At 49.5% G+C, this 27,329-nt stretch overlaps 2 protein-coding genes across 3 annotated transcripts in view; one reads left to right on the top strand and one right to left on the bottom strand.

Moving 5' to 3' along the window:
* The window catches only part of TNKS (tankyrase), a 105,886-nt gene extending 104,816 nt beyond the window's left edge, over positions 1-1,070 (bottom strand). The window contains exon 1 of the mRNA XM_052682269.1: positions 581-1,070. Within this exon, the coding sequence (XP_052538229.1) occupies positions 581-1,070 (490 nt within the window). The remainder of the gene's footprint in view (positions 1-580) is intronic.
* Positions 1,071-2,989: 1,919 nt separating this feature from the next.
* On the top strand, positions 2,990-27,167 carry MFHAS1 (multifunctional ROCO family signaling regulator 1). Of its 2 annotated transcripts, XR_008206557.1 has the most exons (4): positions 2,990-6,107; positions 22,590-22,716; positions 23,910-24,331; positions 25,097-27,167. XR_008206557.1 is itself a non-coding variant. In XM_052682270.1 (3 exons), the coding sequence occupies exons 1-3, from the start codon at positions 3,005-3,007 to the stop codon at positions 23,911-23,913; spliced, it is 3,234 nt and encodes a 1,077-aa protein (XP_052538230.1). In that variant the 5' UTR covers positions 2,990-3,004; the 3' UTR covers positions 23,914-24,332. The 2 variants fall into 2 exon arrangements, 1 of the variants encoding a protein (XP_052538230.1); XM_052682270.1 differs by lacking the exon at positions 25,097-27,167 and having other exon boundaries at positions 23,910-24,332.
* Positions 27,168-27,329: the final 162 nt, after the last annotated feature.

Below are 27,329 nucleotides of genomic sequence, written 5' to 3'. Positions count from 1 at the left end.
ACCTGATGGAGGCTGCCCAGGGCCCTACAGCCTAGCCTTCAGCACTTCTAGGGATAGAGCAATGGTTACTTCTTACTAAGGTCACCTGTTGAACCAGGTCGCTTCACAATATAATTTTTGATGTGCTATCACTTCCCTGCATTGATGCATAGCATCCCCTCAGCACATCTGTGACTTTCTAACCAAGTTCAATTGTTTCACTTCATCTTTTGGCACCTGTCCTGGTCTGAGTAAGGAGGGGAAAGATCAACTGGAAAGAAAAAAGTTACAAGCTGCGAGGTTCTGGCTTTGATTCTTGGTGTTACAGGTGTCTTTAGCTTTCAGGAGCTATCAGAAGTGAAATCCATCACTCCCAGAAAACTCCATCCTGAACTCCTTTCTCACTTCCAAAGCAAACGAGATAAAGTCTGAAGGCCACGTGAGGAACACAGAGAAATCTGTCGGTGCCTTTAGACTACCTCCACACACAGAAGCCTCGGCATGAAAAATACTGAGCTCAGATAGCTCCCCTCCCCCAGCACCTTCGAGCCCCGGCCCTCGAGCCCCATAGGGAGCCGCCCCGGCCCCTCCGGGCACTGACCGGCGGCGAAGTGGAGCGGCGTGGACTTGCGGCCGGCCATGTCCTTGGCGTTGACGTTGCCAGCGTCCACCAGGCGCTTGACGCGCGTCACGTCTCCATTACGGCAAGCCTCCAGCAGCTCGCGGAAGGCCCCGCTCGGGCCCGCCGCCTCGGGGCTCTCCGCCGCCGGGCTCGACGCCAACGACGACGACGTGGACGATGAGGAAGAGGAGGAAGAGGCCGAGCTGCCGGAGCTGCTGCCCGAGCCCTGCGGCGGGCCCGGCGCGGCGCTCTCGGAGCACTCCGCTGCCGGAGGCCGCTCGGCGTCGGGGGGAGCCTCGCCCTCGGGCCCGGCCAGGCTGTGGCGCTGCGCGGCGGGGCCGAGCTCGGCCGGCGTGAGGCTGGGGCTGCGCGGCGGAGAGGCGGCGGCGGGCGGCGAGGCCGGCCCGGGCGGCGGCGGCGGCCCGTGATGGTGGTGGTGGTGCTGGGAGCGGCGCGGCGGCGCCGCCATCTTCGCCCTCCTCCCTCCCCCGCCTCCCTCTCGGCTCCCGTCACTGCGGCAACGGCAGCGACTTCCGCCCGCCACCAGCCAGTAGCGAGCCGTTGCGACCGGACGTCACGCGGCGGAGGGGCGGGGCAAAGCGGAGGGGGCGTGGCCGCATCGCGTCCCGCCCTCCGTCGGGCAGCGGCTCGCACCTGCCCCCTGGCGGCCTCTCGTGCGATCCCTTCCTCTGAGAAGCACCGCCCCGCCCCGCCCCGCGCGGGACCGGAACGCCTCTGATCGGGAGCGGAGCCGCAGGTACGCCTGTGGGAGCTGGGCTCTATTGAGAAAAAGCTGCGATGCGGCGGCTGGCCGATGCCTGACGCGCACTCCTAGCGCCAGAGCTGGGCTTTGTGGGTCGCTTCCCGCGGTGCTGGGGCTGGTGCCAGGCCCACCTCCCGTCCCTGACGGAGAGGCGCTCAGTAGCGGGAAACCGGCCTCGTTTCTGCTGAGCTTCGTTTTGTGTGTTCTCAGCCCGGTCATCGCTCCGCCAGCAGGAGGAGCGCCTACGTCCCACAGCCTTCGCCTTCCCCTGGCCTTTATTTATCAGCAGTGCACAAGAGTTGGGCTTTCCTCTTTCAATAAAATGCTTCAAAGCACTAATGCTAGCCACCTCACAGCCCCTCAGCCCCGGCTGGTGACAGGTCGTCTTGACTGAAACGTGTTATTTTGATAGGAAACAAAGCCATAGGCCTGGTATCACAAGAACAATTGGGCAAGGTAACGGAGAAGAGGATTGCTCTCTTCGGGAGGAACTGAATGCGCTATTTCTGATGTAAGGAAGCAGCTCCTGGTGTGCACAGAGGGGCTGCTTCCTCAGCGGTCTTCAGGAAAAACAGAGACAAAATCTTTGTTAGCCTAGATAAAAATACGCTGTCAGGATGTAAGGATGCTCTGAAAATCAACAAGAGCAAGCCTGGAAAACAGCTCTGACAGGGACAGTGCAGTGGGAGGCCACAAAGTACCTGTGTCTCTCAGCAACAGGATCTGATACCAGCCCACCAGGAAGGATGGGAAGGGCCTCCCGGATCATGGTGTCCCTGCAGAGCTGTTCCTCCAAAGCCGAGAGGCAGTCCCAGGGCCAAAAGGCACTTCAGGATTGCCTCTGATGCTTTGGGCAGCTCCTGAAACCAGCCTGGTGCTAAGCCTTACCTGCCCGCATCCACACTTCCTCCCTGCCCCCAGGGACTTTCCTCCCCACCCTTTGCATCCTGTGTTTGGCTTTGCCGGCCAACATCACCAATTTTCCCTTCTCAGGGATGACTCCGTGCTCAGAACAGAGTTGAAATGAAACACGGCGATGGTTTGCTAGGGCTCAGAGCACCTGAAGAAAGGGCTTTACTCCAGCTTGTCACCGACGGGAAAGAAAGATGGCCACCGAGCCCGCAGCTTTGCGATGCGCAGATGTAGCAGCGGGTGAACACGGTGATTTAGCGCGGTGTTGAGGATCTGGCCAGATGCAGGCAGCGGAGGGAACAAAGCCCGGCAGGAAGGTGGCGGAGTCGCCGCGAGTAACCGCCACGCTGCCGGCTCTCCGCGGCACGTTGACGGGAGGGCAGGTTCACCCCGGCCGCTGGGCGGAACGGCCGCCCCCTGCTCACCGCGGGGGTGACGCACCGCTCAAGGTCGGGAGCTCAGCCCTACCGCCGCCCCCAGGGAGGAGGTGGCACACGAGGCCCTCTTCGGCGCCGCTCTCGGCGGGGGCTGCCCTACGGGCGGGCCGTGCCCGTGTCCCGCCCCCGGCGGGGCGGTGGCGGCTACGTGCGCGGGGCGGTGCGGTGCGGCGCGGCTGGCGGTGCCGGCGCGGAGCCGCGGTTCGCCCCGAGCCCCGGCCGCGCCCATGGCGAGCAGCAGCGGCGGCGGCAGGTAGGGCGGGCGGGCGGCGCGGGGCCCGCTCCCCGGCCATGGCTCAGACGGAGCCCCCGAAGGCGGCGCGGCTGTGGCGCGACGCCGCCCTGCGCGTTCGGAAGCTGCGGGGCGGCCCCGACGAGCCCGATCCGGAGCCGGACGAGGGGCCTCCGGGGGGGCCGCCGTCGCCCGCGGCCCGCCGCCCGCCGTTGGGAGAGCTGGAGGCGCTGAACCTGAGCGGGCGGGGGCTGGAGGAGCTGCCCGAGGAGGTGGGCGCCGCCCTGAGCGGGCTGCGGGTGCTCAGCCTGCGGCGCAACCGGCTGTGTCGCCTGCCCGCCGCCGCCCTGCGGCACCTGGGCCGCCTGGCAGAGCTGGACCTCAGCCACAACCGGCTGCGGGGCCTGGGCGACGGCAGGGCGCTGGCGGGGCTGCGGGGCCTGCGCAAGCTGAGCCTCAGCCACAACGAGCTGGGTGCCGAGAGCCCCGGCCTGCCGCCTCGCCTGGCCGAGCTGGCCCGCCTCGAGGAGCTCGACCTCAGCTTCAACCGCCTGCGCCGCCTGCCCGAGGGCTTGGGCTGCCTGCGGCACCTCCGCGCCCTCGACATCGACCACAATCTGCTGCCCTGCTTCCCCACCCCGCTGCTGGAGCTTGCCGCCTTGGAGGAGCTCGACTGCTCTGGCAACCGGCACCTGGGAGCCCTGCCCGAGGGCATCGCCGCCCTGCGCCACCTCAAGATCCTCTGGCTGAGCGGCACGGGCCTGTCGTCCCTACCTGAGGGCCTCTGCCAGCTGGGCGCCCTGGAGAGCCTTATGCTGGATGGCAACCAGCTGCGGACTCTGCCCGCCGGCTTCAGTGGCTTGCAGCGGCTCAAGATGCTGAACCTCTCCTCCAATTTGCTGGGTGAGTTCCCTGCTGCCATCCTGGCACTGCCAGGGCTGGAGGAGCTCTACCTGAGCCGCAACCAGCTTGCTGTGCTGCCTCCTCACCTCTGCCAGCTCCGCCAGTTGCGCACCCTCTGGCTGGACAACAACCGCATCCGCTACCTGCCCGACTCCATCGTGCTCCTGCACAGCCTGGAGGAGTTGGTCCTGCAAGGCAACCAGATTGCCATCCTGCCCGAGGGCTTCGGGCAGCTCTCCCGTGTCACCCTGTGGAAGATCAAAGATAACCCCCTCATCCAGCCTCCCTACGAGGTCTGCATGAAAGGCATCCCCTACATAGCAGCCTACCAGCAGGAGCTGGCCCACTCCCAGCCTGCTCTCAAACCCCGCCTCAAGCTGGTCCTCATGGGTCTGAAGGACGCTGGTAAGACCCTGCTGAGACGATGCTTGATGGAGGAGGATGGGCAGAAGGAGGATGCAGGAAGCCTAGAAGCAGGGAACACCCAGCCCCGAGGGTGCCCTGGGCAACAGCAGGATAGTGGGAGAGCAGTGGGATGCTGTGCTGTCCCTGAGGATGCTTCTGAGCGGCGGGGCATATGCTCTCACGTGCCATCCCACCAAGGGAAAGGAGAAAGGCCGTGCTCTGCGCCCTCACTGCCTCCAGATGCCTCCCAGGTTTCATCAGGACTGCGACTGTCGGGCAGCAAGGGCATTGAGGTGATGGACTGGACTGCAGATGCAGAGAGGGGTTTGACATTCATTGTGTATGAGCTGGCAGGGGACCCGACCTACGATGTGATCCAGTCCTTCTTCCTTTCTCCCGGAGCGCTCTATGTGCTGGTGGTAAATCTGAGTGCCTACGTCCCTCAGCACTTCTACCCCTCCGTGGGCTATTTCTTGCACTGGCTGGGTTCCAAAGTGCCCCACGCTGTGGTGTGCATGGTGGGAACCCATGCTGACCTTTGTGCTGAGCGGGAGTTGGAAGAGAAGTGCCTGGACATTCATCACCAGATTGCCCAGCAGGAAAAGAGGGATGCTGAGGGCCTCCAGAGCCTTGTCCAGCAGGTAGATGAGGCTCTGGGACAGGACTTTGACCTGCGCTGCTCCAGCCCTCACACTGCCTTTTATGGGGTCTCAGACAAGAACTTGAGGCGAAAAAAAGCCCAGTTTCAATATCTTCTCAACCACCGGCCTCAGATCCTCTCTCCTGTGCTGCCTTTCAGCTGTTGGGACCACTGCCAGGTGCGTCGCCTGCGGGACAAGCTCCTCTCAGTGGCTGAGCACCGTGATATCTTCCCGAACCTGCACCGGGTGTTGCCCAAGTCCTGGCAAGTGCTGGAAGAGCTGCACTTCCAGCCACAGGCTCAGCAGCTGTGGCTGAGCTGGTGGGACTCTGCCCGGCTGGGCTTGCAGGCAGGCCTGACGGAGGACCGGCTCCAGAGCGCCCTGTCCTACCTGCACGAGAGCGGGAAGCTGCTGTACTTTGAGGAGCACCTCACACTGCGGGAGTACGTGTTCCACAACCTGCCGCGACTCATCGACATCCTCAATGTTTTCTGCCAGCGGGATGCCACTGTGCTGCTCCAGAAACTGCTCAGTGACACCCACGTTGATGAGCTGAGGGCCACTCAGCTCCATCATTACGTGGAGGGCTTCTTGCTGCACGGCCTCCTCCCTGCCCATGTTATCCGCCTCCTCCTCAAACCCCATATCCAGAGCCGGGAGGACCTGCAGCTCATCCTGGAGCTGCTGGAGAAGATGGGGCTCTGTTACTGTGTCAACAAACCCAAATCTAAGCCTCTAAATGGGGCGACCGCTTGGTACAAGTTTCCCTGCTACGTGAAGAATGAGGTGCCCCATGCGGAGGCATGGATCAATGGTGCCAATCTGAGTGGCCAGTCGTTTGTGGTGGAGCAGCTGCAGATTGAGTACAGCTTTCCCTTCATTTTCCCACCCGGCTTGTTTGCGCGCTACAGCGTCCAGATCAACAGCCACGTGGTTCAGCGCTCAGATGGCAAATACCAGATCTATGCCTACCGGGGGAAGGTGCCGGTGGGGGTGAGCTACCGGCCTGCCCGGGGAGCCCTGCAGCCAGATACACTGTCTATTGCTAGCCACGCATCCCTACCAAATATCTGGACAGCTTGGCAAGCTATTACTCCCTTAGTGGAAGAACTGAATGTCCTGCTCCAGGAATGGCCGGGCCTGTACTACACTGTGCACGTCCTCTGTTCAAAGTGCCTTAAAAGAGGGTCACCCAACCCACACAGTTTTCCAGGTAAGGCTTGCCTGTCACCCCTTCTGGGGCTTTGTGCCTTCTTTGAGGGGATTCTGCCACGTTTATGTGAGCTTGATCTTTACTTATCCCATCCTCACCCCTCTCTGTCTCCCTTTCCTGATGACTTGAGTCATATAAGAAAATATTAGGGTAGCTCCAAGGAGATAGGCTTAAAATAACCCTATTCTGAGATAGGGGAATGCTATGCCTGCCTTTGCCCAGGCCTTTTTTCTCTGCTTTTTGGGTTCTTGTCCTAAGCAGTGGTCATCCATTGTTGGGAAGACCCTATCCTGTGCTGATACTGATTTCCTTGAATGGCTCAACATTTTTTCTTAAGTCCTTTATCCTGCAGCTTCACCTTCTTTGGAGCTGTTTGTAAACACAGAGATGGCTGATAGCACCTTGGTGTCCCCACTCCCACCCAAAAGCATTCCTCTGAGTGCAGGAAAGCTCTGGTGGTACACAGTGGCCACGCTGATCTTTGTAGCCCCTTCTCATGCCCTCTTTTTTAGAAGAGCCTCTGACTCTAGGAAGAGGCATTTCTCCATGCAAAGAGAAAGATGCTCCATCTTCTTTCTTTAGGTCTCTCACCTGAAAGCATTTCCCAGACTTTGCACTTGGGTGTTAATATTTCTTAATAAATACATATTTTTTTTCCTTCCCCTTTCTCTCTTCTTCTAATGAAAAAATCATAATCTGTCTCCTCTGTCATGTGACTAGCCATGGTGCTTTTTAAATCTTTTGCCTATAAACTCATTATTTTATGAGCATTGTTTTCCAGCAGCATCTGTTTTACTTTGTGCATATGCTTCCTGACCTGCATCCTCCTGATCCTCTGGGTTTGCTTTGGAGTTTGCTGATGTTTGTATCTGTTTGAAATGAACATCCACTCTGAGCTGTAAGCAGTGCTCCAGAAGCATACATTTTTATACACCTCCCCCCCTACCCCCTCCTTCACCCCACTTTGGAAGTGTGTTGAAGCATTCCTTATTTACAGGTAACCTGAAATTGTGAGGGAACTGGAGTATGTGCTAAGTTAAAGCAAGCAGTGATGCTGGATGGGTTTGTAGGCAATGTGAATCATAGAGTCACAGAATCATTTGAGTCAGAATGGGACTTTAAAGGTCATCTAGTCTAACTTCCGTATAATGAACAGGGACATCTAGAGCTACATCACGATAGCAGGGTGTGTTTAGATATTTGTTTTATTAGCTGATTTCATCCCCTAAATATCTTTTTGTAAGGAGCATTGGACTCAGGGTGAGGGAAACCCTGACTATGTGAATAGGGAAGTGGCGCTTTCATGTCTTGCTGCTGACATGCTCAAGGCAATGTGATCTGCTTTCAGAAAAAAAGAAAAAACTCCTAAAAATAGCTAAGAGAGCAACCAGTATGTTTGGGTATTAGCGTGGATATTGAAGATTCAGCTTTTGATGAAATCAGACCCGCAGTCACGCATCATTTCCATGAGTGTGTGTTTCACAACTGATCTTTTATGACCCCATGGAGCTGCAGTTAAATGAGAAACCTGCTTGTCTGCTTGGGTGTTATTTAAATGGAGCCTGGCTATGACTTGTGTTGAGTGAAAAATGCAATCCCCCAACCATTTGGAAGGGTATAGCCTGCATGCCTGCATTTGATCCAAAACAATATCTTTGCTGTAGATATGCTCAGCGAATAAGAGAGCGCTTAGCATCTCTGTGGGAATTGTGAAGCAGTGGGGCTTTTCCCCCCAACTTTGCTGAATGGGAGGTGTGAATATTTAAAGTCGTAGTGTTCTCAGTAGTGCTCTCATGTGAGCGTGTCGTGGTTGGTGTCACTTGTGACAGCATGTGGGAAGGAGATGGTTCCAGAGTTACGTGTAGCGATGGAGATGTCTGTGTTTCTTTCCAAGCTCTTGCAGCGGAAATCCTGGCAATTGCAGTGCTGCTAATTCTGAAGTAGGGCTGTGGTCTTTTTAGGACTTCACTGAAGAAATGCTTTGCAGGCTGTTGACCTTAATAAGGGAAATATTTCTGAGAAGACGCTGCCAAATTTGTGCTCAGAATTGGAAGTGTAGTCTGGCTGTGTCTGCTTTGTGCAATCTGTGTCGTCATTTGTGAAATCGATGGCGCGTTTTTGCCATCCAACATTTTTGTTGGAATCCCCTTCCAAGAGGGAATTTGCCTGTTCAAGAGGTGAGGGTTAATCCTTGCTTCTACTCTGAACCTGCTTGTGCATGTTTTCATTGTTTAATACACAGAAATCCTCCAAGTACAACATAGCGTGTGCAGTAACGGTTAATAAGAATTGAAATTCTGGGTTTGGTCTTCTGAAGGTTTATTGCAAACAAACTATGAATAAAAATGATCTAAAAAGGACCTGACAGAATCCTTTTAAGGAAGCTTTCTTGTTTGAAACGGCTTTGTAGTTGGGTGAATCAGTAACAGAATTGGCATCCGAGTTGGAATCTGTGTGCTTGGAGGCTGCAGTCATCTGCTCAACCAGTAAGTGCTGTGTTGAATGTTCGAGTGTTTTTTTTTCCTTTATGTTTGCACTATATATAAATAAAAGGATCTTTTCCAGGCTAAAGGAGACAAACCCTTGCACGTACTGACCAAAAAAAAATTGTTTGCCATGTCAAGAAGATGAGACCTTCATTGGATTGTCACAGACGCTGTGAAATGCTATGATTCTGTGTGTGATTTGATGTTCCTGGAACAAAGGTCTTGTGGATGGTGGTAGAGACAAAGGATGGACTGTGGACCTTACCTCAGGTTCTTCTGAGCTGTGCTACGCACAAAGCATTCTTAAGCCTTACGTGGTCCGTTGGGCTGGGATGCAATTCTGTTTGTGGAATGACTTGCTTTTTTTTCCTGCCTGTGAAGTTGCCTGTATGAACATAGGTAAAAGAAAGCCAAGAGCTGCGTCTGCTTTAGGAAACTCACGAGATACTGTTTCAAACAGGACAGAATCATTTTCACAGATAAAAATGTGCCAGCAAGTGGAAAGCTATGGGTAGATAAACTGTGTGTGATGCTTTCTCAGCCTGTCCTAATAGGAGAGATGCTGCAGTCCCTTTATCATGGTTTGGCCCTTTGTTGCACTCCCTCCTGTGTGCCCAATCTCTCATGTACTAAGGGCCTGGATGGGACCCAGTACTCAGGGTGCAGCCTCACTAGTACTGAGCAGAGGGGAAGGATCCTGTCCTGCTGGTAATGCTTTGCCTCATGCAACCTGTAGCACCATCAACCTTCTGAGTGACAGGACACATAACTGACTTGCATCCAGCGTAGTGTCTTCCAGAACCCCAGGTCTTTTCTGGGGAGCTACTTCCAGCTCGTGCCCCCAGCTTGTCCTGAGGCCTGGGAGATCACAAGTCTCTATTCCATCCTTGCTTCAGAGTCAAAGGGAAGCATGAATTCCCGTGATGGCTGGGACGGAGTCATGAGATGGCAAGATTTCGCTTTGTCATGTTATAGAGTCCTGCTTAAAGTGGAAAAGGAACAGGTGGGACTAGTTTTCTCAACAAGGGTCAGAAGCTGCTCCCAAGTTTGAACAAGCCTCCGAATGAAAGACTCATGTCAGGTGTCTAATTGTTCTTTTAATTAAATTATAAGCAGTTGGCTTTTTTTGCGAGGTGGAGCAATACCTCTTAGCTACAGAGCCTGATGTTAGCATGTGGCAGTGTTTTCTCATCCCTGTTTGAGGATGGAATTTATTTTTTTTCTCCTTATTTTCAAATTAGATGCTTCATCATTTTGAGGCTGTTACAACTCCTCTAAAAAGCACCCAGCACAGTGTGAATATTGGGCACCAGTTGTCTGGATGGCAGGAGAATGTTGAGCAGGACCCCACCAGTCAGGAGTAAAACAGGGCTGTAATGAAGGAAACAAGCTTACAAGCTGCAGTTGGGTTGTTACAATAATGATGTGCATATGTAGCCAGATTCTAATTTGTATCTCCTGCTCTCAAAGCCTGGGGAAATGGGTTGGTGGTTTTAATGGGCGTCTCACTAAGCAAAGCTTCTCCCCAAGCTGTTTGTTCCTTAACTGCACATCTGGACCTACTGCATTCCACGTGGAGAGTCACCTCTGGACTTGGACTTGGAGCTGCCATCAGTGACCCAGGGAAATGCTAGGTTTGGGTGTGTGCATCTTTGGTTTGGTTCGGTTAGTGAAGAAATGCTGCTGTTTTGGCCTTCAATGCATTACTTTTTTTTTTTTTACTTTTTTTTTTTTTTTTTCAATTGCTGCTATTTCACTTTGCAGGAAATGACCTGTAAGAGAGGTGCTTAGTACCAAATGGTTTTTTGTGCCATTGCGAGAGAGCTGTTCAAAAATGAGTGACTGTAAGTGTTAATGATTGTTCAGATCAAATACTAGTGCAGGTTTTCTCCTTTCCAGAGTCATCTGCTTTGTGTTCCATGCACAGGTATCTTGAAACATGCTTTAGTTCCTGCTGTCTGCATGCACTTTTGGTGAAAACAAAACACTTAGAAGTGGGAACTTTTCCCATGTGAGTTTGGTCATGTCCTGTCACGTGTGTTTCACATGTGTGTTTCACATGCATGATAAAAATGCTGCAGAACATAATATATTTAGGAAAGGCTGTACTCTTTTTCTTGTGACAGGAATCCTCACGTTGATGTCAGCTTTCCGTATTTAAGGAGCTATAGGAAGTCTATACATCTTGGAGAGGAAAGCTCAAATGTGCAAGTATTTTGCAAGGTCCTTTCACCTATCAGGAGAAGATGGTGGGAGTCTGCCAGTGTTGAATCCCTGTTGTTTGGTATTGTGCACTTTACTTGACACTGGGGTAGAGCTCTGAAAAAAAACAAGCATCACTTTAAATGTGGAACATGGATAAATCAGTCTGGTAGTTAGTTCTGCACAGTGCCGTGTCTTGTCTTTGCAGTATTGAGCTGTGGGCAGCCTTGCATGCTACTCACTAATTAGTGATCTGTTAATGGTAGCACAGGCCAGTTGTTTGGCTCCTAAAAGCAGTTTGCCAGGAGAGAAAATGTACTTAATGAAAAGCTCTGTGTCGGTTGTAGAATTACCAAAAGTAGAAACCCAGGCTGCCTGCTTGCAAAACCCAGCGGCAGCATTTGAATTTCGTTTGGGATGTTCAGCTGCAGTGACTTTGAGATTCTGCTGTAGCAAGTTGAGGTCATGCTGTACTTGTGGTATTTTCCTGGCCACAGCTCAGACCTGCATACTCTGGTCAAGCCAAAGCTGTTGGTGGCATCGATGTGCACTCACAGGCACATGGTCAATGGCAACTTGCTGGTGGCCAGTGGATGGAAGCCAGGATTGCCCTGAGCTGTTTGCACTGGTTGTGGTTTAATACATAAGCCTAACTGCAGATTATTTTTTTCTCCAGTTTATTCCCCAGTATTGCAGGGGCAAGTAACCTTCAGAGCAAGCAAACCTTCATCTCAAACCCTGTTCTGACCCATCTGTTTTTTCCACATGGTGGACTCGGAGATGATGCTTGCCTGGTCCAGGAAGGAGCTTTGTTATCACTGATTATCTAACTAGGAATAGTGATCCATTTGGTAACACAGGCATCTCATTTTGACCATGAAGGTGTTCATGTTTTTCTGCCTTCCATGCTGTCTTCATGTCTTTAAATGCTGTGTGAAGCTCACTAGTTCCTAAGCACATCCTCCTTCTCTAGTACATTAGAGGGAAAAATAACCTCACTGTCTGTGACTGCTAAACATTGCAGGATTGTGTCCTCAACAGTGAAATGCAGCTGTACTTACTGCAGACTATAGAAGAGAATTGTTCAAGGTATTGATGTCAAATGCATTTGTTTTTCCTTAAAAAGGGCTGAGCAGCTGGGAGTCTGTCTGAATGGGACTTGGACAGTGACAACAATAATGTTTCTGCTTCCTTTTGTAATTCCTCACCCTCTTCTCTGTGAAGTGGAGAGTGGCAAATAGAATCCCTCCCTTAGCAGGGATCTTTAGTCCTGACTGGATCCAGAGGAACCAGAGCAGATGAGAAACTGAGGATCCAATAGAGCTGCTGGCAGGTATGGATCTGTGGGGTGGAAGGTACCTTGCAGTTGGCAGACTCACCCAGGAGTTGCCCAGGGGAAAGGGGAATTGTGCATCCAGACCAACCTGGTTTCAGACTGAGCAGTGTGTTGTGGTGTGGTGCCGTCGCTCAACAGGGAACGCTTCCTAGACATAAACTGGTTTCAGAGAGCAGTTTTGTGCTGGACAAGGCTGCTGGACATAGCCAGCCTTGCAGAGGATGCTTTGTGGCAGGTTTCCAGAGAAGGGAGCCTGAAGCCAGCACCAGCCCTATTTCACCACGTTACACAACAAGGCAAGTTTCAGCTCCCTCTGCATTTCTCTGGATCTTCCTTCTGAATACATTTTCTTTGAGATTTTGACACTCTTGTTTCAGATAATGATGCGCCTGCTGGATATTGAAAACTCTTGTGGCCAAATGACTCAAGATTATCAAAGTGGCTAAATTTAGGAAGTTGATCAAAAAGACCTTCCCTTTCTTGTGATCTGACGTTACATTTTTCAGTTACTGTTATTTTTACTGTTGAACTGCTTACATCTGCTTTGGTTGAGCGTTAAGGTGGTGACTTAAAAGAAATCCATCCCTGTAAAATAATGCAGGTGTGCTGCAGTGTCAAGTCTTTGCAGTTCTTTTAAGCTTCTAGTAGCCAGCTATGCATAATATTCAGTGGAGTTGATAGCAGCCTCTCTCTGGCACTTCAGGCATCCCAACTCCTTGACTGTGTGAGAGCATTGCTTGGGGAATGAAACTCATGTGCTTTGACCTCATGGACAGCTCCAGCTGGTTCTTTGCACCTGAATTTGTGAGCATTGGACAAGGGCTCTCACTCACGTTGGTGAAGCTTGTGGTCTTGCATTAATGGCATTTTTTTATACCGGAAAGTGAGAAGCTTGTCATTTCCCAGTGGAATGTGCATGCACCCGAAGGGAGTCCTTCAGACTCTAAGGTGATCATTATTGGATTTTGGGAAGATTTTCTCTGATGGTTGTGGAGGTGAATGTCTGCTGTGGTCAGCTTGGAGTCTCCTAGGAAAAGATGCTGAAATAAATCATAGAATCAAAGAATCATTTGAGTTGGAAGGGACCCTAAAAGGCCATCTAGTCCAACTCTTCTGCAGTGAGCAGGGCCACCTACAGCTACATCAGCTTGCTCAGAGCCTCGTCTAGCCTGAGCTTGAGTGTCTCCAGGGATGGGGCATCTACCACCTCTGTGGGCAACAAAAACTTTTCCCCTTATCCTATTACAACGAACCTTGCTAAAGAGTCTGTCTCCTGCTTTCATAGGCCCTTATGGAAGCTGAAAGGCCGTTATCAGATCTCCATGGAGCCTTATCCAGGCTGAACAAATGATCAGGAATTGAGTCTTATGTAGGTCTCTTCTCATTTGTCCTTCTAAAGCATAACCGAAGAGTTTTCTGGATGAAAGGAAACTTTGAGAGCCTTCCTTTGGGTCTTGAAAAAAGTAGTTCTCACTTCTTTTTGTAGCAGAAAGCTACTATGAAGCTTTTGAAGCTGCTTGTTATTTTTAACTTGTTCCTTTTACTCCTTTTAAATAAATCACGTCTTTCATCTACAGCAAGAAGAGAACCTAGCGCATGATGTTCATGCACACATGCGCATTTTGGAGTGCCTGCAGTGAAGCTAAACACGACTTTAAGCAAAGGTTGCCGAACAAGGCAAGGCGATGCTGCCAATTTGTGTTTCACACAGGGAACTGATTTTTAAACAGTAAAAACCTTTGGGCTGAACCAGGTGTGATGAGAGCAGGTGTTTGATGCTCTGCTTTAGGTAACACGATGGGCTGGTAGTGGGGGCAGGACTGGCATTTTTGGCACCGTGCCTTGCATATGCTGAGATGTGCTCCCCTTCAAAAGCTGCGATACTGCTCTGAAACAGCACCTCTAACAGAAAGCTATGTCACAAAACAGCCTCTTGTCTGCGAGCCTTGCATGTGGTTCTGCTCCTGTGGCCATCCAAGCAGTGCAGGTGAGTGCTGGGCTGGGAGCTGAGAGCTGCGGCACTTCTGCTTGCTTGTGTACTGCTTTATCCCGCATTGCATAACGCAGCGTGATGCAGTTAATCCGGTCATCATTACAAAAGGATTTGAAACTGATTTTTTTATTCAGCAGTCATCTTTAATAAAGCCTTGCCTCTCTTGAAGGGCTGTTCTCCTGGTTGTACGTTTAAGAAAAATGCAGGAGGCTGAGAGATGGACAGGAACAACGAGTTCATGGAGAAGGAGCACGGGCACCTCTGGCTGCCAGGAATGTGCTGGGGAAGCCCAAAAACATGGGGCACGTTTCCTTTAGCACCAAGCCTGAAAAATCTTTAGGTACACAAACAGGAACATCCAGTGTGACTGTATTTTGTTTGCATTTTTTTACTTACAAGCACACTTTTTTCGGAGGAGAAAGAAAGGCTCTTTTGGATCTTGTCTGGCTTGCACTCTCTTGGCTTGAGCCAAGAGCGGTTGCTCCTTGTTTTTCTTAGAACAGTACATTGTGTGAGTTTGTATGTGGTAGATTTGCATTCTTAGCTGTGCTGCTGCTTTGTGGAAAGCGCTCTAAGGTAACTCATGGCTTCTGAGCAGCCCTGAAGTATGCTGAAGCCCTGTCCTGGAGCCGCACTGCAGAGCATGCAGTCCCTGGAGAGGTGCAGGATGATATAGTGAAATGTTTCCCTGGGAGACTGATGAGTTCCTTACAGCCCCCACGGCTCCCTCCCTCCTGATTCAGTGGCAAATGTGGCTGCTATGGGAGAAGTGCTTTTTAAGCAGCAAAGAAGGATGCCGCACTTTATTTGGGAGCACTAAGAGCCTGAGACCAGATGGCATTTAGCAGGTGATGAACTCTGCAGGAGTTAAGCGGCAAAACTATTGTTTCTGAACTCACATGACTTGTCATTTTGGAAGGCATTTCAGTGGAAGAATAAAAGGACCAAGAGTTGCATTCACCAGAGGTAGTAAAACAATCTATAATGTTGTCTGTAAATAAATGGTTTTCCATAGGGAAAATGTGTTTACAAGCAAAAGTGAGTTGCCACCTTGGATTTATAATTGTTAGTTGTCACTCATTTGGGTATTAGGGAACAAGAAGATTCAAAGAAAAATGAGCAAATGATTGGAAACACTGGGGTTTCACTGAAAAAAAAATAAAGAGGAAAAATAAATGTAAAAGATTAATCCTCATCTCTTCTGGAAAAGAGGACAAGAAGAAAAGATTTTGTAAAGCTCTTACTAGAAAAAGGACAGACAGAGCTTTGTTCTTGACCACTGAGCAGTGCAAATCTAGCAGCTTACTCCAACTTCAAAACCAGCAACTTTGTTAATAATAGAAGTACTTTAAATCGAATGGTAACTACTCAGCTGAAGCCGTACCTGCCCTCTGTTTGCAGTGTGGTGTTATTTATTAACCAGGAGAAACTGGGTGGCTGTAGAAAAAGCAGCGAGAAGACATTGTGCTCAAGTTGAGCACACATCCAGAATAAATCCTGTGATGTACGTGCACAGATCAAATTCCAAGGTAAAGTGGCTTCTTAATAGATTGAAATGGGGCTTCCCTTTCATCTTTAAGGGATGAGTATGAGTTGGTTCAATTAACAGGTAAACCTGAATGGGAGTTAAGTTGAGTAGACTGTGCTCCTTAAACCAGTTGAATGCTGGTGAAGGAATTCCCTCCTTTGCATAAGTGGGCTCCCTGTTTTTTTCTAAGGAATGGTATGCAGAGAGGGTTTAGAGTTTTGTGTGTGTATCTCACCTTAAATGATCTGGAGGTGAATACTTGCCATGCAGGTTTGAAAAAGCAGCTCCCTGCTCCGGTTAATTTTACTGCTCACATTGTAGCCTTGGAATGGCCCTAAGGCAAGAAGAGCAACCATTGGAGCCAAGTTGCTTTTATCTGAGAGAAGTTTATTTAATCTCAGAAAAACTGAGATTAAAACTGTTGGGAAGAACAGTTACAGACACGTCTTGTGTGTGGGTTTTTTTTTTTCTTTTTTCTATTTCTCCCAGCCCTTGGCTAGCTTCTGCCCAATTTAAGTGTCTTAATGCTTGCCTCATTCCCCTCTGTGTCTAGCAGGTGGTCAGACTGAGACTTGCTCCTGTCTTATCACTGGCTAGCAGTCCATAGGACAGAATCTGGTAAGCCTCTCATCTCTTTCATCCCTTCCAGGAGCTGGCTTTTTATGTTGCCAGCTTTTAACATGTTGTGACCCAAATCCAGGCAGCTGGAGCTAGCAAGATGCTGACCAGTCCTGGTCACTCTGCAAACGTGGGAGAACATTGCCTGTTTGCTTTGTTCATCGAAGTAATGGCTTTGAAAGCTTTTTTAAACTCCATTTTTCCCTTCAGTGGGACATACCACATTCTGAACATCTGGATGGAGGAGAAAGCTCAGCATGTCTTCTGTGCTGAGAATGTAATAGCGTTGAGCTTACTTTTCTTGAAAGGTAGGCTGATAGCTGGTGGGAACTGTTCATTTGAACTGGCTGAAGCTGCAATGTCTGATATTCAGGTGGCTGCTCTTGTGTGCAGCTCTGCTATTACTGGATGAGAGCAGCCAGACTAGTGCAGTTGGCAGCTGTCTCTCCAGCTGGTCCCTGCCTTGGCAGGATGAGAAAGTGCCCAGATATGGTTGAAGAGATTGAATTAAAAATAACCAAAAGGTAGATTCTGGGTTTGGTTACTCAGTAACAGACCTCTTTCTATTTTGGGATGAAGATAATTCGCACTGAGCTTGTTATACTGTGACTCGCCCTTAAAATGCCTTGACAGTCAATTTCGTTCCAGCTAATAAGGTCCTAAAATGTTAATGAAGCAAATCAATTTTTCATGGCTTTGTATTGCAGTCATCTGAAAGAACTGTGTTGCAGCCTGCTGATTCCAGGATGCTTTTTAGGGCAGATATTAGAAGGGTGGCGAAATACTCAGCAATTTGGAGGATTTTTCATTTTCTGTTTCAGCTTTTTCCCAGCACCCACTCTTATTTTCCTGAGCCTTTTTTACTGTCCTGTATATTTGTCCCCTGTGGCCGCCTCCTTTCTCCATTGTCTGCACTCATGAGCAGGGGCTGTTTGATTCCACATGCGCCCTTGCATTGGGAAACACAAAGGTTGAGTGCCTGACAGGACAGGGGACAGTGAAGCTGGACAAGAGGGGCTTCTTATGCTGAAATACTATCTGAAATAGATGGAGATGAATAGAAGCAGAGAAAAGGCATCACATTCATGTCAAAAATCATTCTCCTCTTCTTCTGGCCCATCTGTTACTGAGATGGCAGTGTGGCTCCATGCGGTCTCTCTGTGAGCTGCAGAAAGAGGAGAGGGATGTTGCACATTGATAGCTACCTGCACTGGCTTAGGCATTAGGTATTTCTGAGCTGCTTGTTTCATATCGTCAGAACAAGATAGAAGGGCTCAAACCTTCACGACTTCTCCTGAGACCTCCATCTGGGTGGAGTTATTTTGATTATTTGCTTCTACTGTCTCTGTTCTGGTTTGTGAGTATGGAGATGGGAAGTATGAAATTGTCTGGTTTTGGAAATGCTGCTTTTTTTGTTTTAATTGAGTTTCAGTTTCAGCTGTAATTACATGGCCCTGAGAAAAATGTTATAAAATGATGTTTTGAGACAAACATAATGTAGTCCAAATTTTATTAGCATTAGTAGGGGTGAGCTCAAATAATTCATGTCAGAGAGACCACTGAGATGTAAATGAGATGCAAATTTGCATTTTGAATAATTGCCCTCCTTTATCCACTGTGTTGAGCATCTGAAATGCCTCTTACCCAAGTTCTCCACCTGGAGATACACTCAGTCCAGTGTCAGATGCTTCCCCGGAGCTTTTGCAACCATAGAGTTGTGACAGTGTCCTCTTCTGCTGTGACAGTGAGATGTTAAGTGCTAGCTGACTGTCATGAACTGGGAAAGGAGGCGAGTGTGTGGTGTTCCTCTGACCAAGCTGGTATTTGTGTGACCAAGTTTATGGCTAAGCTTGAAGGTTGCAGTATCCAGGAAGGACATCTCTCCAGGATGTGTCTCACCAGGCTGGCTTTCAAGGAGGCCTTCAGAGCACCTGCCCCTTGGCACAGCTTCCCTCTAGGGTGATGGTTACAGGGCTTCTTGGGCATGAGGGGCAGCGTGGGTGATATCAACAGGGGCAGTGCTGGGGCCTGAGCTGAGCAGGGCACGGCCTCTGCAGTGGACCTAGGGCTCTCTAGTCTGGTGTGCTGTGGTTCTGTGTCCCAGCAGTCCTGGCTGGAAAGCAAATGAAAAGATAATTAAGTCCTCACTTGGAGGTTTCAATGCAACCCCCTTGCTATGAGCAGGGCCATCCCCACAGATAGATAAGGTTGCTCAGGGCCGTGGAAATAAATGAAAGATAGTGCAGAGTTGTAACTTTCTATTTTTGTGCTTCAGATGTAGACAGTGCTTTAAGACACAATTAAAAATTCATGCCAACAGAGAGTAGTGCTTTTTGGAGTGCAAACCTTAAGAATAAGTTTATGCGTACTGCACAGCATCATTTGCAGGAAGCAGCTTATTCGTTTCATCCATGCCAAGAGTGGTAAAGATGAGATTTAAATGGCATGGAACAGAAGCAGGCTTGCTATGAGACACCATCTCCTTCTCCTTCCTGCTGCCAAGATGCCATGGAGATTTCTTATCCTCTGTGGAGCTGCAGAGTCCCAGCATGTGAGTGTAATGCTTGGGCTTACAGCAGAAGGGAAATTATGCCTGTGTGCCTATCCTGTGTTAGATTTAGTCAAAATGTGTATTTCAGATGTTGAACCCCAAGCAGTCAGCAGAGAAGCTACAGCTTTTCCAGCATAACCTCTTTGTGGCTATGTGGACGAAGGAGATAGAACTGCATGCGGGACCAGAGCACACCTTGGGGTACCCTGGTACCTGGGACTCTCTTGTGAACCCCACTGTCTGGCTGCAGTAGGATGGGCTTTGGCCTACAGAAAATGTTGGAGTGTTTTATTCTGTAATTCTCTGAAGGGGTGACCCAGAACCTCCTGCCACCCTTGTGGCTTAAAGACTTCAGCAGAGGAGAGGAATTTGGGATATGAAAGCAAAAGAGCAGTAGAGCTAGAGAAGCAAGCATATGATTGCAGCAGTTTGGGGGCATGGGATGGAGTGAGGGGCAGTGATGAGGCACGGCAGGATATAGGAATAAGTTCTGTGTTCCTGTCGTGAAACATAGCTGGTATATCAAGATCCCAAGAGAGAGAAGGATGTGCGCAGCAGCATGCAGCCATGGCTAGGATCCTGCCTGTCCATTGCTTGCTTGTTGTCCCAGACCCTTACTGACAATGGAAATGCCATTGGGCTATACTGTGCAAATGTATTCTCCTGACAGCTCCAAGAGAAAGTAGATGGCCTGGCAGAGTGCAGCAAAGTCCCTCAGCCCTATGCCCTTGATGTAGTTCACTGACATGTGGACAGGGAGCCTTGTTCCACCTAGCATACCTGTGGCAGTGGGAGCTGTGTAGAAAATGCAGCAGAAGGCAAAAGGCCTGGGTGGGATTTTCCTTCCTTCGTGCAAAACCCTTCTGTCTGTTATACAGCCAAGTAGGCTTACAGCTGGGCTTGTCTGTCTGCCAGCATGGAGCAAATGAACACTGCTGCAAGTGCTTTCCTTTCTTACTGTCAGCGTCTCTCTGAACCATCTGATCCGTCATGGGTATCTGGCATTTCACGGGTATTTCCTACAGGCCAGCAAAGTGTGCTTTGCAGCATGCGTTGTCTGATTGATGGCAAGAGCTCTGAAGAAGTCATCTCAACCCAAATCACAACTCAAAAACAAAAGGAATAATGGGCCTGACTCTGCATTTGACCAAAAGCTGTACACCAGGAATGCAGAAAGCAAATATGGCTATAAAAGTATCTTCCTTGTGTGGCGATACACAACTGCTCTCTGGTGCAAGCAGTTATCATCACCTGTCTGCAGACATTGGCCTGGCCCAGGTATCCAGCACGAGTTTGTGTCCGTGCCGTTGCAGGACAACGTTTCAGAGCAGAGAGGCAGGACTGACGTTTGCAGCAAAATCTGTGATGTGCTTATGGAGGAGTGTGCAATCAAAATACAGACTGGCAGGTCTGTATGTAGGGGTAGAGCAAGTACTGCAGGCATGCACTGCTCTAGGTACACCTATACGTAAGTTAAACCAAGTAAACACCACCACATGCCAAGGATTTAGCTTTTTCCTTTGTATCAGTGCAATTCTTCATTTGGTCTCCTCAGGCTCACTGCTGAGGTTTGTGTGAGCATGAAGCCAAGCTTCACTCAGGTTCACGGTGGCCTCAGTGGCAGTCTACAAGGGAAGGTAGCGCTGTGATGAAAGGAATACTTGATTGAAGAGCGTGGGGAGAGGGTTGCATGCAAACCAGGCATCTATTTTACCCTGCAGCAATCTGTTCTGCATTTCTCCCCCTAAGGATTCTTGAAGTGGGGAGACAAAAATGGGAACAAAGGCCTAAGCAGGCAGTCTTACTTCACTCCTCTGGTTTAAGATCTAATGGATATTAGCCCTGCCTTTAAAGCACATAATGGTGTGCCAATGCCAATGTCATGATTCATGTTTCAGAACTGGTGTTTTCAGTACTGTTAGCAAAACTGCATCTGGGAAGTCTACCTGGGGCTGGAAACCTGGGAGGCACCGGGACATGGAGCCCTGTGGTGTGCATAGTTGGTGAGACACATCACTGCTTTCAACATGCGACAGCTCACATAATTGAGGACGCTGCCTTGTAGGTTTAACTTAGAATTGCAAATACTGTCACGATTAATCTGTCTTGGTGGCTTAAAAGCTTCTCTGCCACCTCAGGTTTGAGTGTGGGTGTGAGAGGAAGGTAGGCAGTCAAACCAAATGTGATTTCAGCTTCCAGACTGGGGGTTAAACTGGATCTGCTGGTCCCGAAGGTGGGCTCTCCTTCCGGAGGAGCTGTGTTTGTTCCCTTCCAAACCCTTCTTGCTGCTTTGACGACACCAAGCAATGTCTTCTGAACCTGCTGAGCAAAACAAGGTTTTTCAGATCTGCTTTTTCACAAAAATAGGAAGAAAAGCATTCTGAGAAGGAAAGGAGAGTGGCATTTGGGGGGGGCTTCAGGAATGGTGGGGCTGATTGCTAGTGTGCTATCCTGCACAGGTTGGGCTGTTGTTCTTGGAAGCCTGACTTTTCTTCTGTTTTTCTAGGCAATCAAGGCCAGATACTTGGAGCCATTTTCTGCTGTTCTTTGTTTAACAGCAGAAGGGTTTATTGCAAGTGCATTTTACAGTGGGGAAGTCCAAGGACTTGTGTTCTGCCCTGCACTACATGCTGCAAGGGTGCCAGCTTGGCACTGGGACGGCAGAGCTGACGCAATTAATTCAGCAAAGGAATAACACATGCTGTGAGGAACCCCTGCTGTTCCTGACTCACAGGGCTGGTGTGGTCTCCATGAGGGAGCAGCTGACAGCTAGGAGCTGGGATTTGCATGCTCAGCAGGGTATAGGGTGGCCCAGAGCCCTGGCAGGAAGTAATAGCAGTCCCACAGCAGCTGTGCCCAGGGAGAAGGGAATCCTATCACCTATTTTGACTTTGCTTTTAAGTATTATTCTGGCAGCTGAAAGAGGCACACTGTGGCTGCTCAGCCATGGCAGGATAGCAGGATCACTCCAGCTCCTGGGTAGCTCCAAAAGGAACAGCTCAAAATTTTCAGAACTGGAGCCAACAATTGGATAGGCACAGTGACTAGGGCTGTTTGGGAATAAAGCAGGAGATACGTAAGGGTCTAAAAAAGGTCAAGCATGTTGGTTTGAGGTCCCCCTTAGAATTTATTAGAGACAAAATACCAAAGTGATGCAAAAAACAATGTCTGTGGGTGCTCCTAAGCCATCTGCTTTCTGGCTTGTACCAAAAACAGTGGTCTTGGCATGGTCCTTGTAGCAACCTTCTGCTTGAACTGAGGGACAGATGCATTTTTGTGGGTGTGGATGGCTTTACTACGCAGAGATGAACAATAAGACTTGTATCTGTAGCTTCATCTGTCTACTAATTATCCTGCTGATGCTACAGGTCAGCTTCTTCCCTTGCGTGCAGCTTGAAGGTAGACTTCTGGATCCCATCTGCCCCCAAAGCCTAATTAAAACACCTACTCCTACAAACCTCCCTCTCATTAGGCTCCACGTAGATGCTATGAATCCCTGAGGAGCTCTCAGATCTGTGTAGTGATTTAAAGCAGACACAGGAAAGATGGCAGATGTTACTTTTCTGAGGAGCAGTATGTCTGCAGGCTGTAATCATCAGGACGTTCACCATGGTTACGTGGATGAGACGTGCTGGGTTTGCAGGAGCAGGGAGCCCTCATATAGTGCTTACTTGCATTGATTGTGGATGTTTGTTTGGGGGGAAGGGCACGCTAAAAGGATGTCTAGCAAATACTTGCCTTATTCTTACTCTCTTCCTTTATTCACAGGAGAATTGCTGAGTCAGCCAAGACCGGAGGGACTGACGGAGATCATCTGTCCTAAGAATGGCAGCGAGCGAGTTAATGTTGCCTTGGTTTACCCCCCCACTCCTACAGTGATCAGCCCTTGTTCCAAGTAAGTCCTGAAAGCAGCCCCCACTCCTCTCAGTACACACCAGAAAGCCTATGTAAAATATGTCCTCACTAAGCATTTTCTGGAAGGTAGTGGTTCCGCAGCTCAGGGACAGTTCTAATTACTTGTGGTTGTAGGCAGACTGCTCAAAGGAGGAGAGTCAAAGCAAAGTGGGTCGAGGTGTTCCCTGAGCCGTGTTGTGACAGATCAGGAGATAATACCATCATGCATAAGTTTAGATAGAAAGGAATCTCTGGAGGTCTCTATTCACCTTGTACTCCAAGCAGAGCCACCCTCACACCTAGGTCAGATTGCTCATGATCTTGTATGGGTGAAAGGTGATGATGATTGCTAAGAATGAAGGTACCACCATTGTGTTGTGCTGTTCTCTTTGGGTAGAGTTTATTCCTTTTGTCACACCAGTTTCCTCTATTTCAACTTAGCCTTTCACCATGATGAAGATGCAGTGCTCGTTTGTGTTGGAATCTGGTGGAGAACCTGTTAAAGACAGGTGGCCAAGCTTGTGGTGGTGGACAGGGCTGCCTGTTCTAGGTGCAGGGCTATGCACTGGTTGTTCTTTGTGGTACAAGGGAATTTAGCAGGTAGCATTGAGGAGTGTGCTAGATATCCTGCAGGTAATTGGCACTGTGCTGCATGTGGATGTCGGTTGCTTTCACTTCAGCATCTGAAAGTAGCTTGGAATGGTGTTCTCTCTCCTCAGTAGCTCAAAATAAGCTCATCTTGCTGGAGAGCAGCTTGGGTGATAGATGACTGTTGAACTCTGTGTTAAGGAACCCTGAGTACCTGGTTGGAGCAGGAAAGAAGGTAGCTGCTCTGATCCTGAGCCACAGGCCACAACAGCTCATGCTGCTGGTCCTCCTGTGTGTGTGCTTGGCACAGCATGTTTCTAATCCCAGGTTGCAGTGTTTGTTATACTGTGCTGTCATCTTCATGCCTGTGTGCTTGTCCCTCCATCCTCCATTCTGACCTCCGTAGTGTCTTAGCAGCCATGTCCTAGTTTCAGTCAGTCTGCTGGCAGAAAACTTGTGTTCTCAAAAAGGCCTGCTTTATTTTTAAAGTGCTCTCCCTCCTTATTTAGCAGCGAGAGAAAATTGTGTCTTAAGTTATTAATCACAAGGATTATGAACCGTGCTGCTCTTGCTTCATCACTGTTTCTCTCTCCTTTCCTTTTCCAGATAAATCATCAGTACTGGTGCCAAAGGTTTTCCACCGGAGAGGAATGTGGCTGATGCTCTACAGTGCTCCCATCTCCAGTTGTGGAGTTGCATGCTGACAGGGATTGGTGGTAATTTGGGACTCAGATGCCACAGGGCAGTTCGCAGGCGGAGGCTTCATGGCTGAAGTGGACACGGTCACCTGCAAGCTGGGGATGACAACGAGACATGAAGCAAAGCAATTGCTGCAGATGGCAGGGCTGCCGGCCAGAAAAAAAGCACTGGGGATAGGATTCTGTGGACCCATTGATTGCGTATTGAAACTCATTGGGATCTCATGATGAATGTAAAATTGTTCTTAGTACCATTTAATTCAGACCTGCTTGGAGGAAAATCTCTTGAAATGAGCTGTAGCAGAATTCCCTGGATTTGTTCCTGAACAAGTGAGTTTTGTGGCAGTTGGCCAAGGCTCTGTGGGAAAGGGGGGTTGGTTTTGTGAAGCCTTTAAAATTATTTCAGTTCAAAACGCTGGGCTGCAGTGCAGGGGGAGAAGCATCTTAGGAAATGTTTCCTGCCTTATGCAGTCGTGTATGCTCTGCTACGTAGTGGTAAGGATGTGTTGGAGGAGCAGGCAAGTTGGGACCTGCTGTGACATTCTCCTGAATTCTGGTCCTTCGAATATCAGCCTGGCTGTAAATAGCACCTTTGTCAGGACATTAACATTGCGAAATGCAGAGCAGAATCCGTTCTAGTGGGAAATTGTGGGGCTCAGGTGTAAAGAAGAAAGCCATTGTTCCTAACTTCAGCATGGAAAGCAGCCAGATAAAAGCTTGCAGCTCAGTCAACTTGCTATCTTTTTGGAGTATCATTCCAGCCAGGAGGGAGCCTAGGCTCAGCCTTCATGTGTCAACCTGCCACCTCCTGCAATGGGGTTTGAAACGTTTCTCGTACCAGTGAGAAGCATTAGTGATTGTGCTTCTATACACTTACTTCTATAAACTCACTAGGAATTGCCTGTGGTGGCAGGAGGGAGGTGAGATCTCTCCAAATGGTTCTCAGAATAGCTCTAGAAAACTTCCATGTCCCAAATTTTGCTGTCCAGTATGGTTAGAAGCTATGTTAGAGCATTGTCTACAGTCATCTCCTATGCTGGGAGGTTTTCTCTTCCTGTCTCTGCTGCTACTCACCTCTCTTTCCATTCTCTGTAGGAAGAAAATAGTGATTTATTGCTGAGCTGTTGCGTGAAATCCACGTTGCAAAGATATCACCAACTGGAATCCTTCTCCAGACAGGAGATCAGCTTCCCAGTGCGCCCAGCTGGTGTGGGATTCAGGAGTGCTAAAGGAGCAAGAGGACAGAGCAGACACCTTACAGCCTGCTCCGTGGGACTGCAGCCCTGCTGCCACCTCATCAGGAGCTCAGCGTCACCTGGCCTTTGCAGGCAGCAGGCATCCAGCCTGTTCCATGTACTGAAGCCATAAAGCTGGGAGTATGGCAGTCGAGTTATTTAATATGAAATTGGGATCACTCATCCGCCCACTGTTTAGTAACTGGTGTAACTGTTTTCATCTGTATTTTTTTATATGCTAAAGCCATTTAATTTTCTATGCAGCTCAGAAATGTCTCCCCTTCGCAACTGCCAAGTGAGAGATCTGTGCAGGAAAACCGCGCCAAGTGGCTGCTAGCCCTTTTGGTTTTGCTGCTTCTCTCTTTTAAGGATGTGTCCTGGAATCTTCTGCATACAGCATCCCTTTGCTGAGCTCCTGTCTCCTGGACTCTAAACAGCATCACTGAGCCCCAGGGATGAGTGCCCTGTATGTTTGAAGGAACTTTCATTTTTCTTGAGTCAAGCCTAAAGGAAAGAGGGCTTGAAGATGGTGCTCTAAGAACAGAGATATCCAGTTCAGAGCATGCATTCCTACTCTGCTCTTGTCCTTGCTCTGAGAGTTATTGAACTGTTAGAAAAGGACCAAGGCTGCTGCAGAGCACCCTGCAGACTTTACAGCAAGCATACAATGAAGAAAGAGGGCAGATAGGATTGGGGCATCAGTTGTCCTCCCTGTGGAACTGATGGTGACTGTAACTCCTTTGGAAGAGGAGAGGAATCTCCTGATACTTGATCCTCACTTCACTCAAGAGGGCCTTGCACTGGTTTTGGTCATTGGTTTGCAGACCTCTTGCTTGCTAACCAGTTGATTTCATGATGCAGCTGGTGCACATGGACTTGGAAGCAGAGCTGTAGGGCTTTCAGCGCTCATACTAGAGCTCATACTGGAGTATCTTGTGTTACACTTGGAAGCAAACACGGGATTCAAACATGCATCCGTCCAAATGAAACTCTCACTATGGCAACTTTGTCTTCTGCTGAGTCTGTGTAACACTGAAGAAGCTGCATGTTCCAAAGCAGCATCCAAATATGTTGAGGTAGAGCCCAAAGGTTGATGTTGTATATGTAGCTCATCTTGGGGCTTGCAGGAGATCTTGGAGGCCTCTGACAACTGCAAAGGATCCTAGGGGGTGGGGTCACTCTGTTTTAACTCTGATGAAGGCAAAAAGGTCATAGAAATAAGATGGGTTCAGTCTGCTACACTGCCAAGATGGATTTGACTAGTCCCCTTTCTGCATTCTGTCTCTGCTCTGAGTTTGGTACACTCAGCTTTAAAGTAGAATGGAAAAAAAACATCAGATTGGGGGTTATCCTGCCTTGTGGCATCTGAAATCAAAGGGATGAGGCTGGGGGCTGTGGAAGTACACGTTCTCACCCTTGCAGCATCCTCAGCTCAGCTGTCCAGCAGCACCGGAGCTTAAATGTGGTCCCTGTCCTGTTCCCATTTCTCCTTTGTTCTTCTGACCTGGTTAAAGTTTGTCAGAGCAGCAGGGGTCTCTTGCTGTGAAAGGCAGATGTGGCTTTGTTAAAGGGAACTGCAGATATTATTTAGGAGTTCACTAAGTGATGTGGAAACCCTCTAGCTCACTCCTACAGAGCCAGATGCTGGAGCTCAGCTTCACTCTTTGGTTGGGATCTTGGGCTGCCATCCTTGGAAGGGCAGTGGGGAGATGGAGATGCTGCACTGCAGTAAGCACAAGAAGAGTCAAGGCCTCAGTGTAGCACTTACCATGCACTTCACGGCTCAGTTAATGAACTGTAATTGCAGGTATTCACATCATCTACATACCTGGGCAGGACTCTGCACACACACACATGCATGCCCAGACATACACGCACCGCACCGACACATCCTCGCCAAAACAACAAAATAAAAGCGATCTAAATCTCAAGGAGAAGCTTAGCTGTTTGGTTTGTTTTCCAATTCCAGTGCTTGAGTCCTGCCTCTGGGACGGTCTGGGACTAACTGCAGCCTTGCTTTTTTTGAACGTGGAACGAAGCTACTCACGATAGTGCTGGAATGGGCTTTTACAGGAAGTGGCACACAGGAACCG

The sequence above is a fragment of the Tympanuchus pallidicinctus genome, unplaced genomic scaffold (assembly GCF_026119805.1).
Source record: "Tympanuchus pallidicinctus isolate F22 unplaced genomic scaffold, pur_lepc_1.0 scaffold2, whole genome shotgun sequence".
NCBI lineage: Eukaryota > Metazoa > Chordata > Aves > Galliformes > Phasianidae > Tympanuchus > Tympanuchus pallidicinctus.
The sequence above is the reverse complement of the archived record's forward strand: the minus strand, read 5'-3'. Positions and strand labels throughout refer to the sequence as shown.

Coding starts and splice junctions, on each gene's coding strand:
- MFHAS1 (XM_052682270.1), top strand. CDS start 3,005: ATGGCTCAGACGGAGCCCCCGAAGGCGGCGCGGCTGTGGCGCGACGCC. Junction 6,108..22,589: donor CAACCCACACAGTTTTCCAG/GTAAGGCTTGCC, acceptor CTTTATTCACAG/GAGAATTGCTGAGTCAGCCA.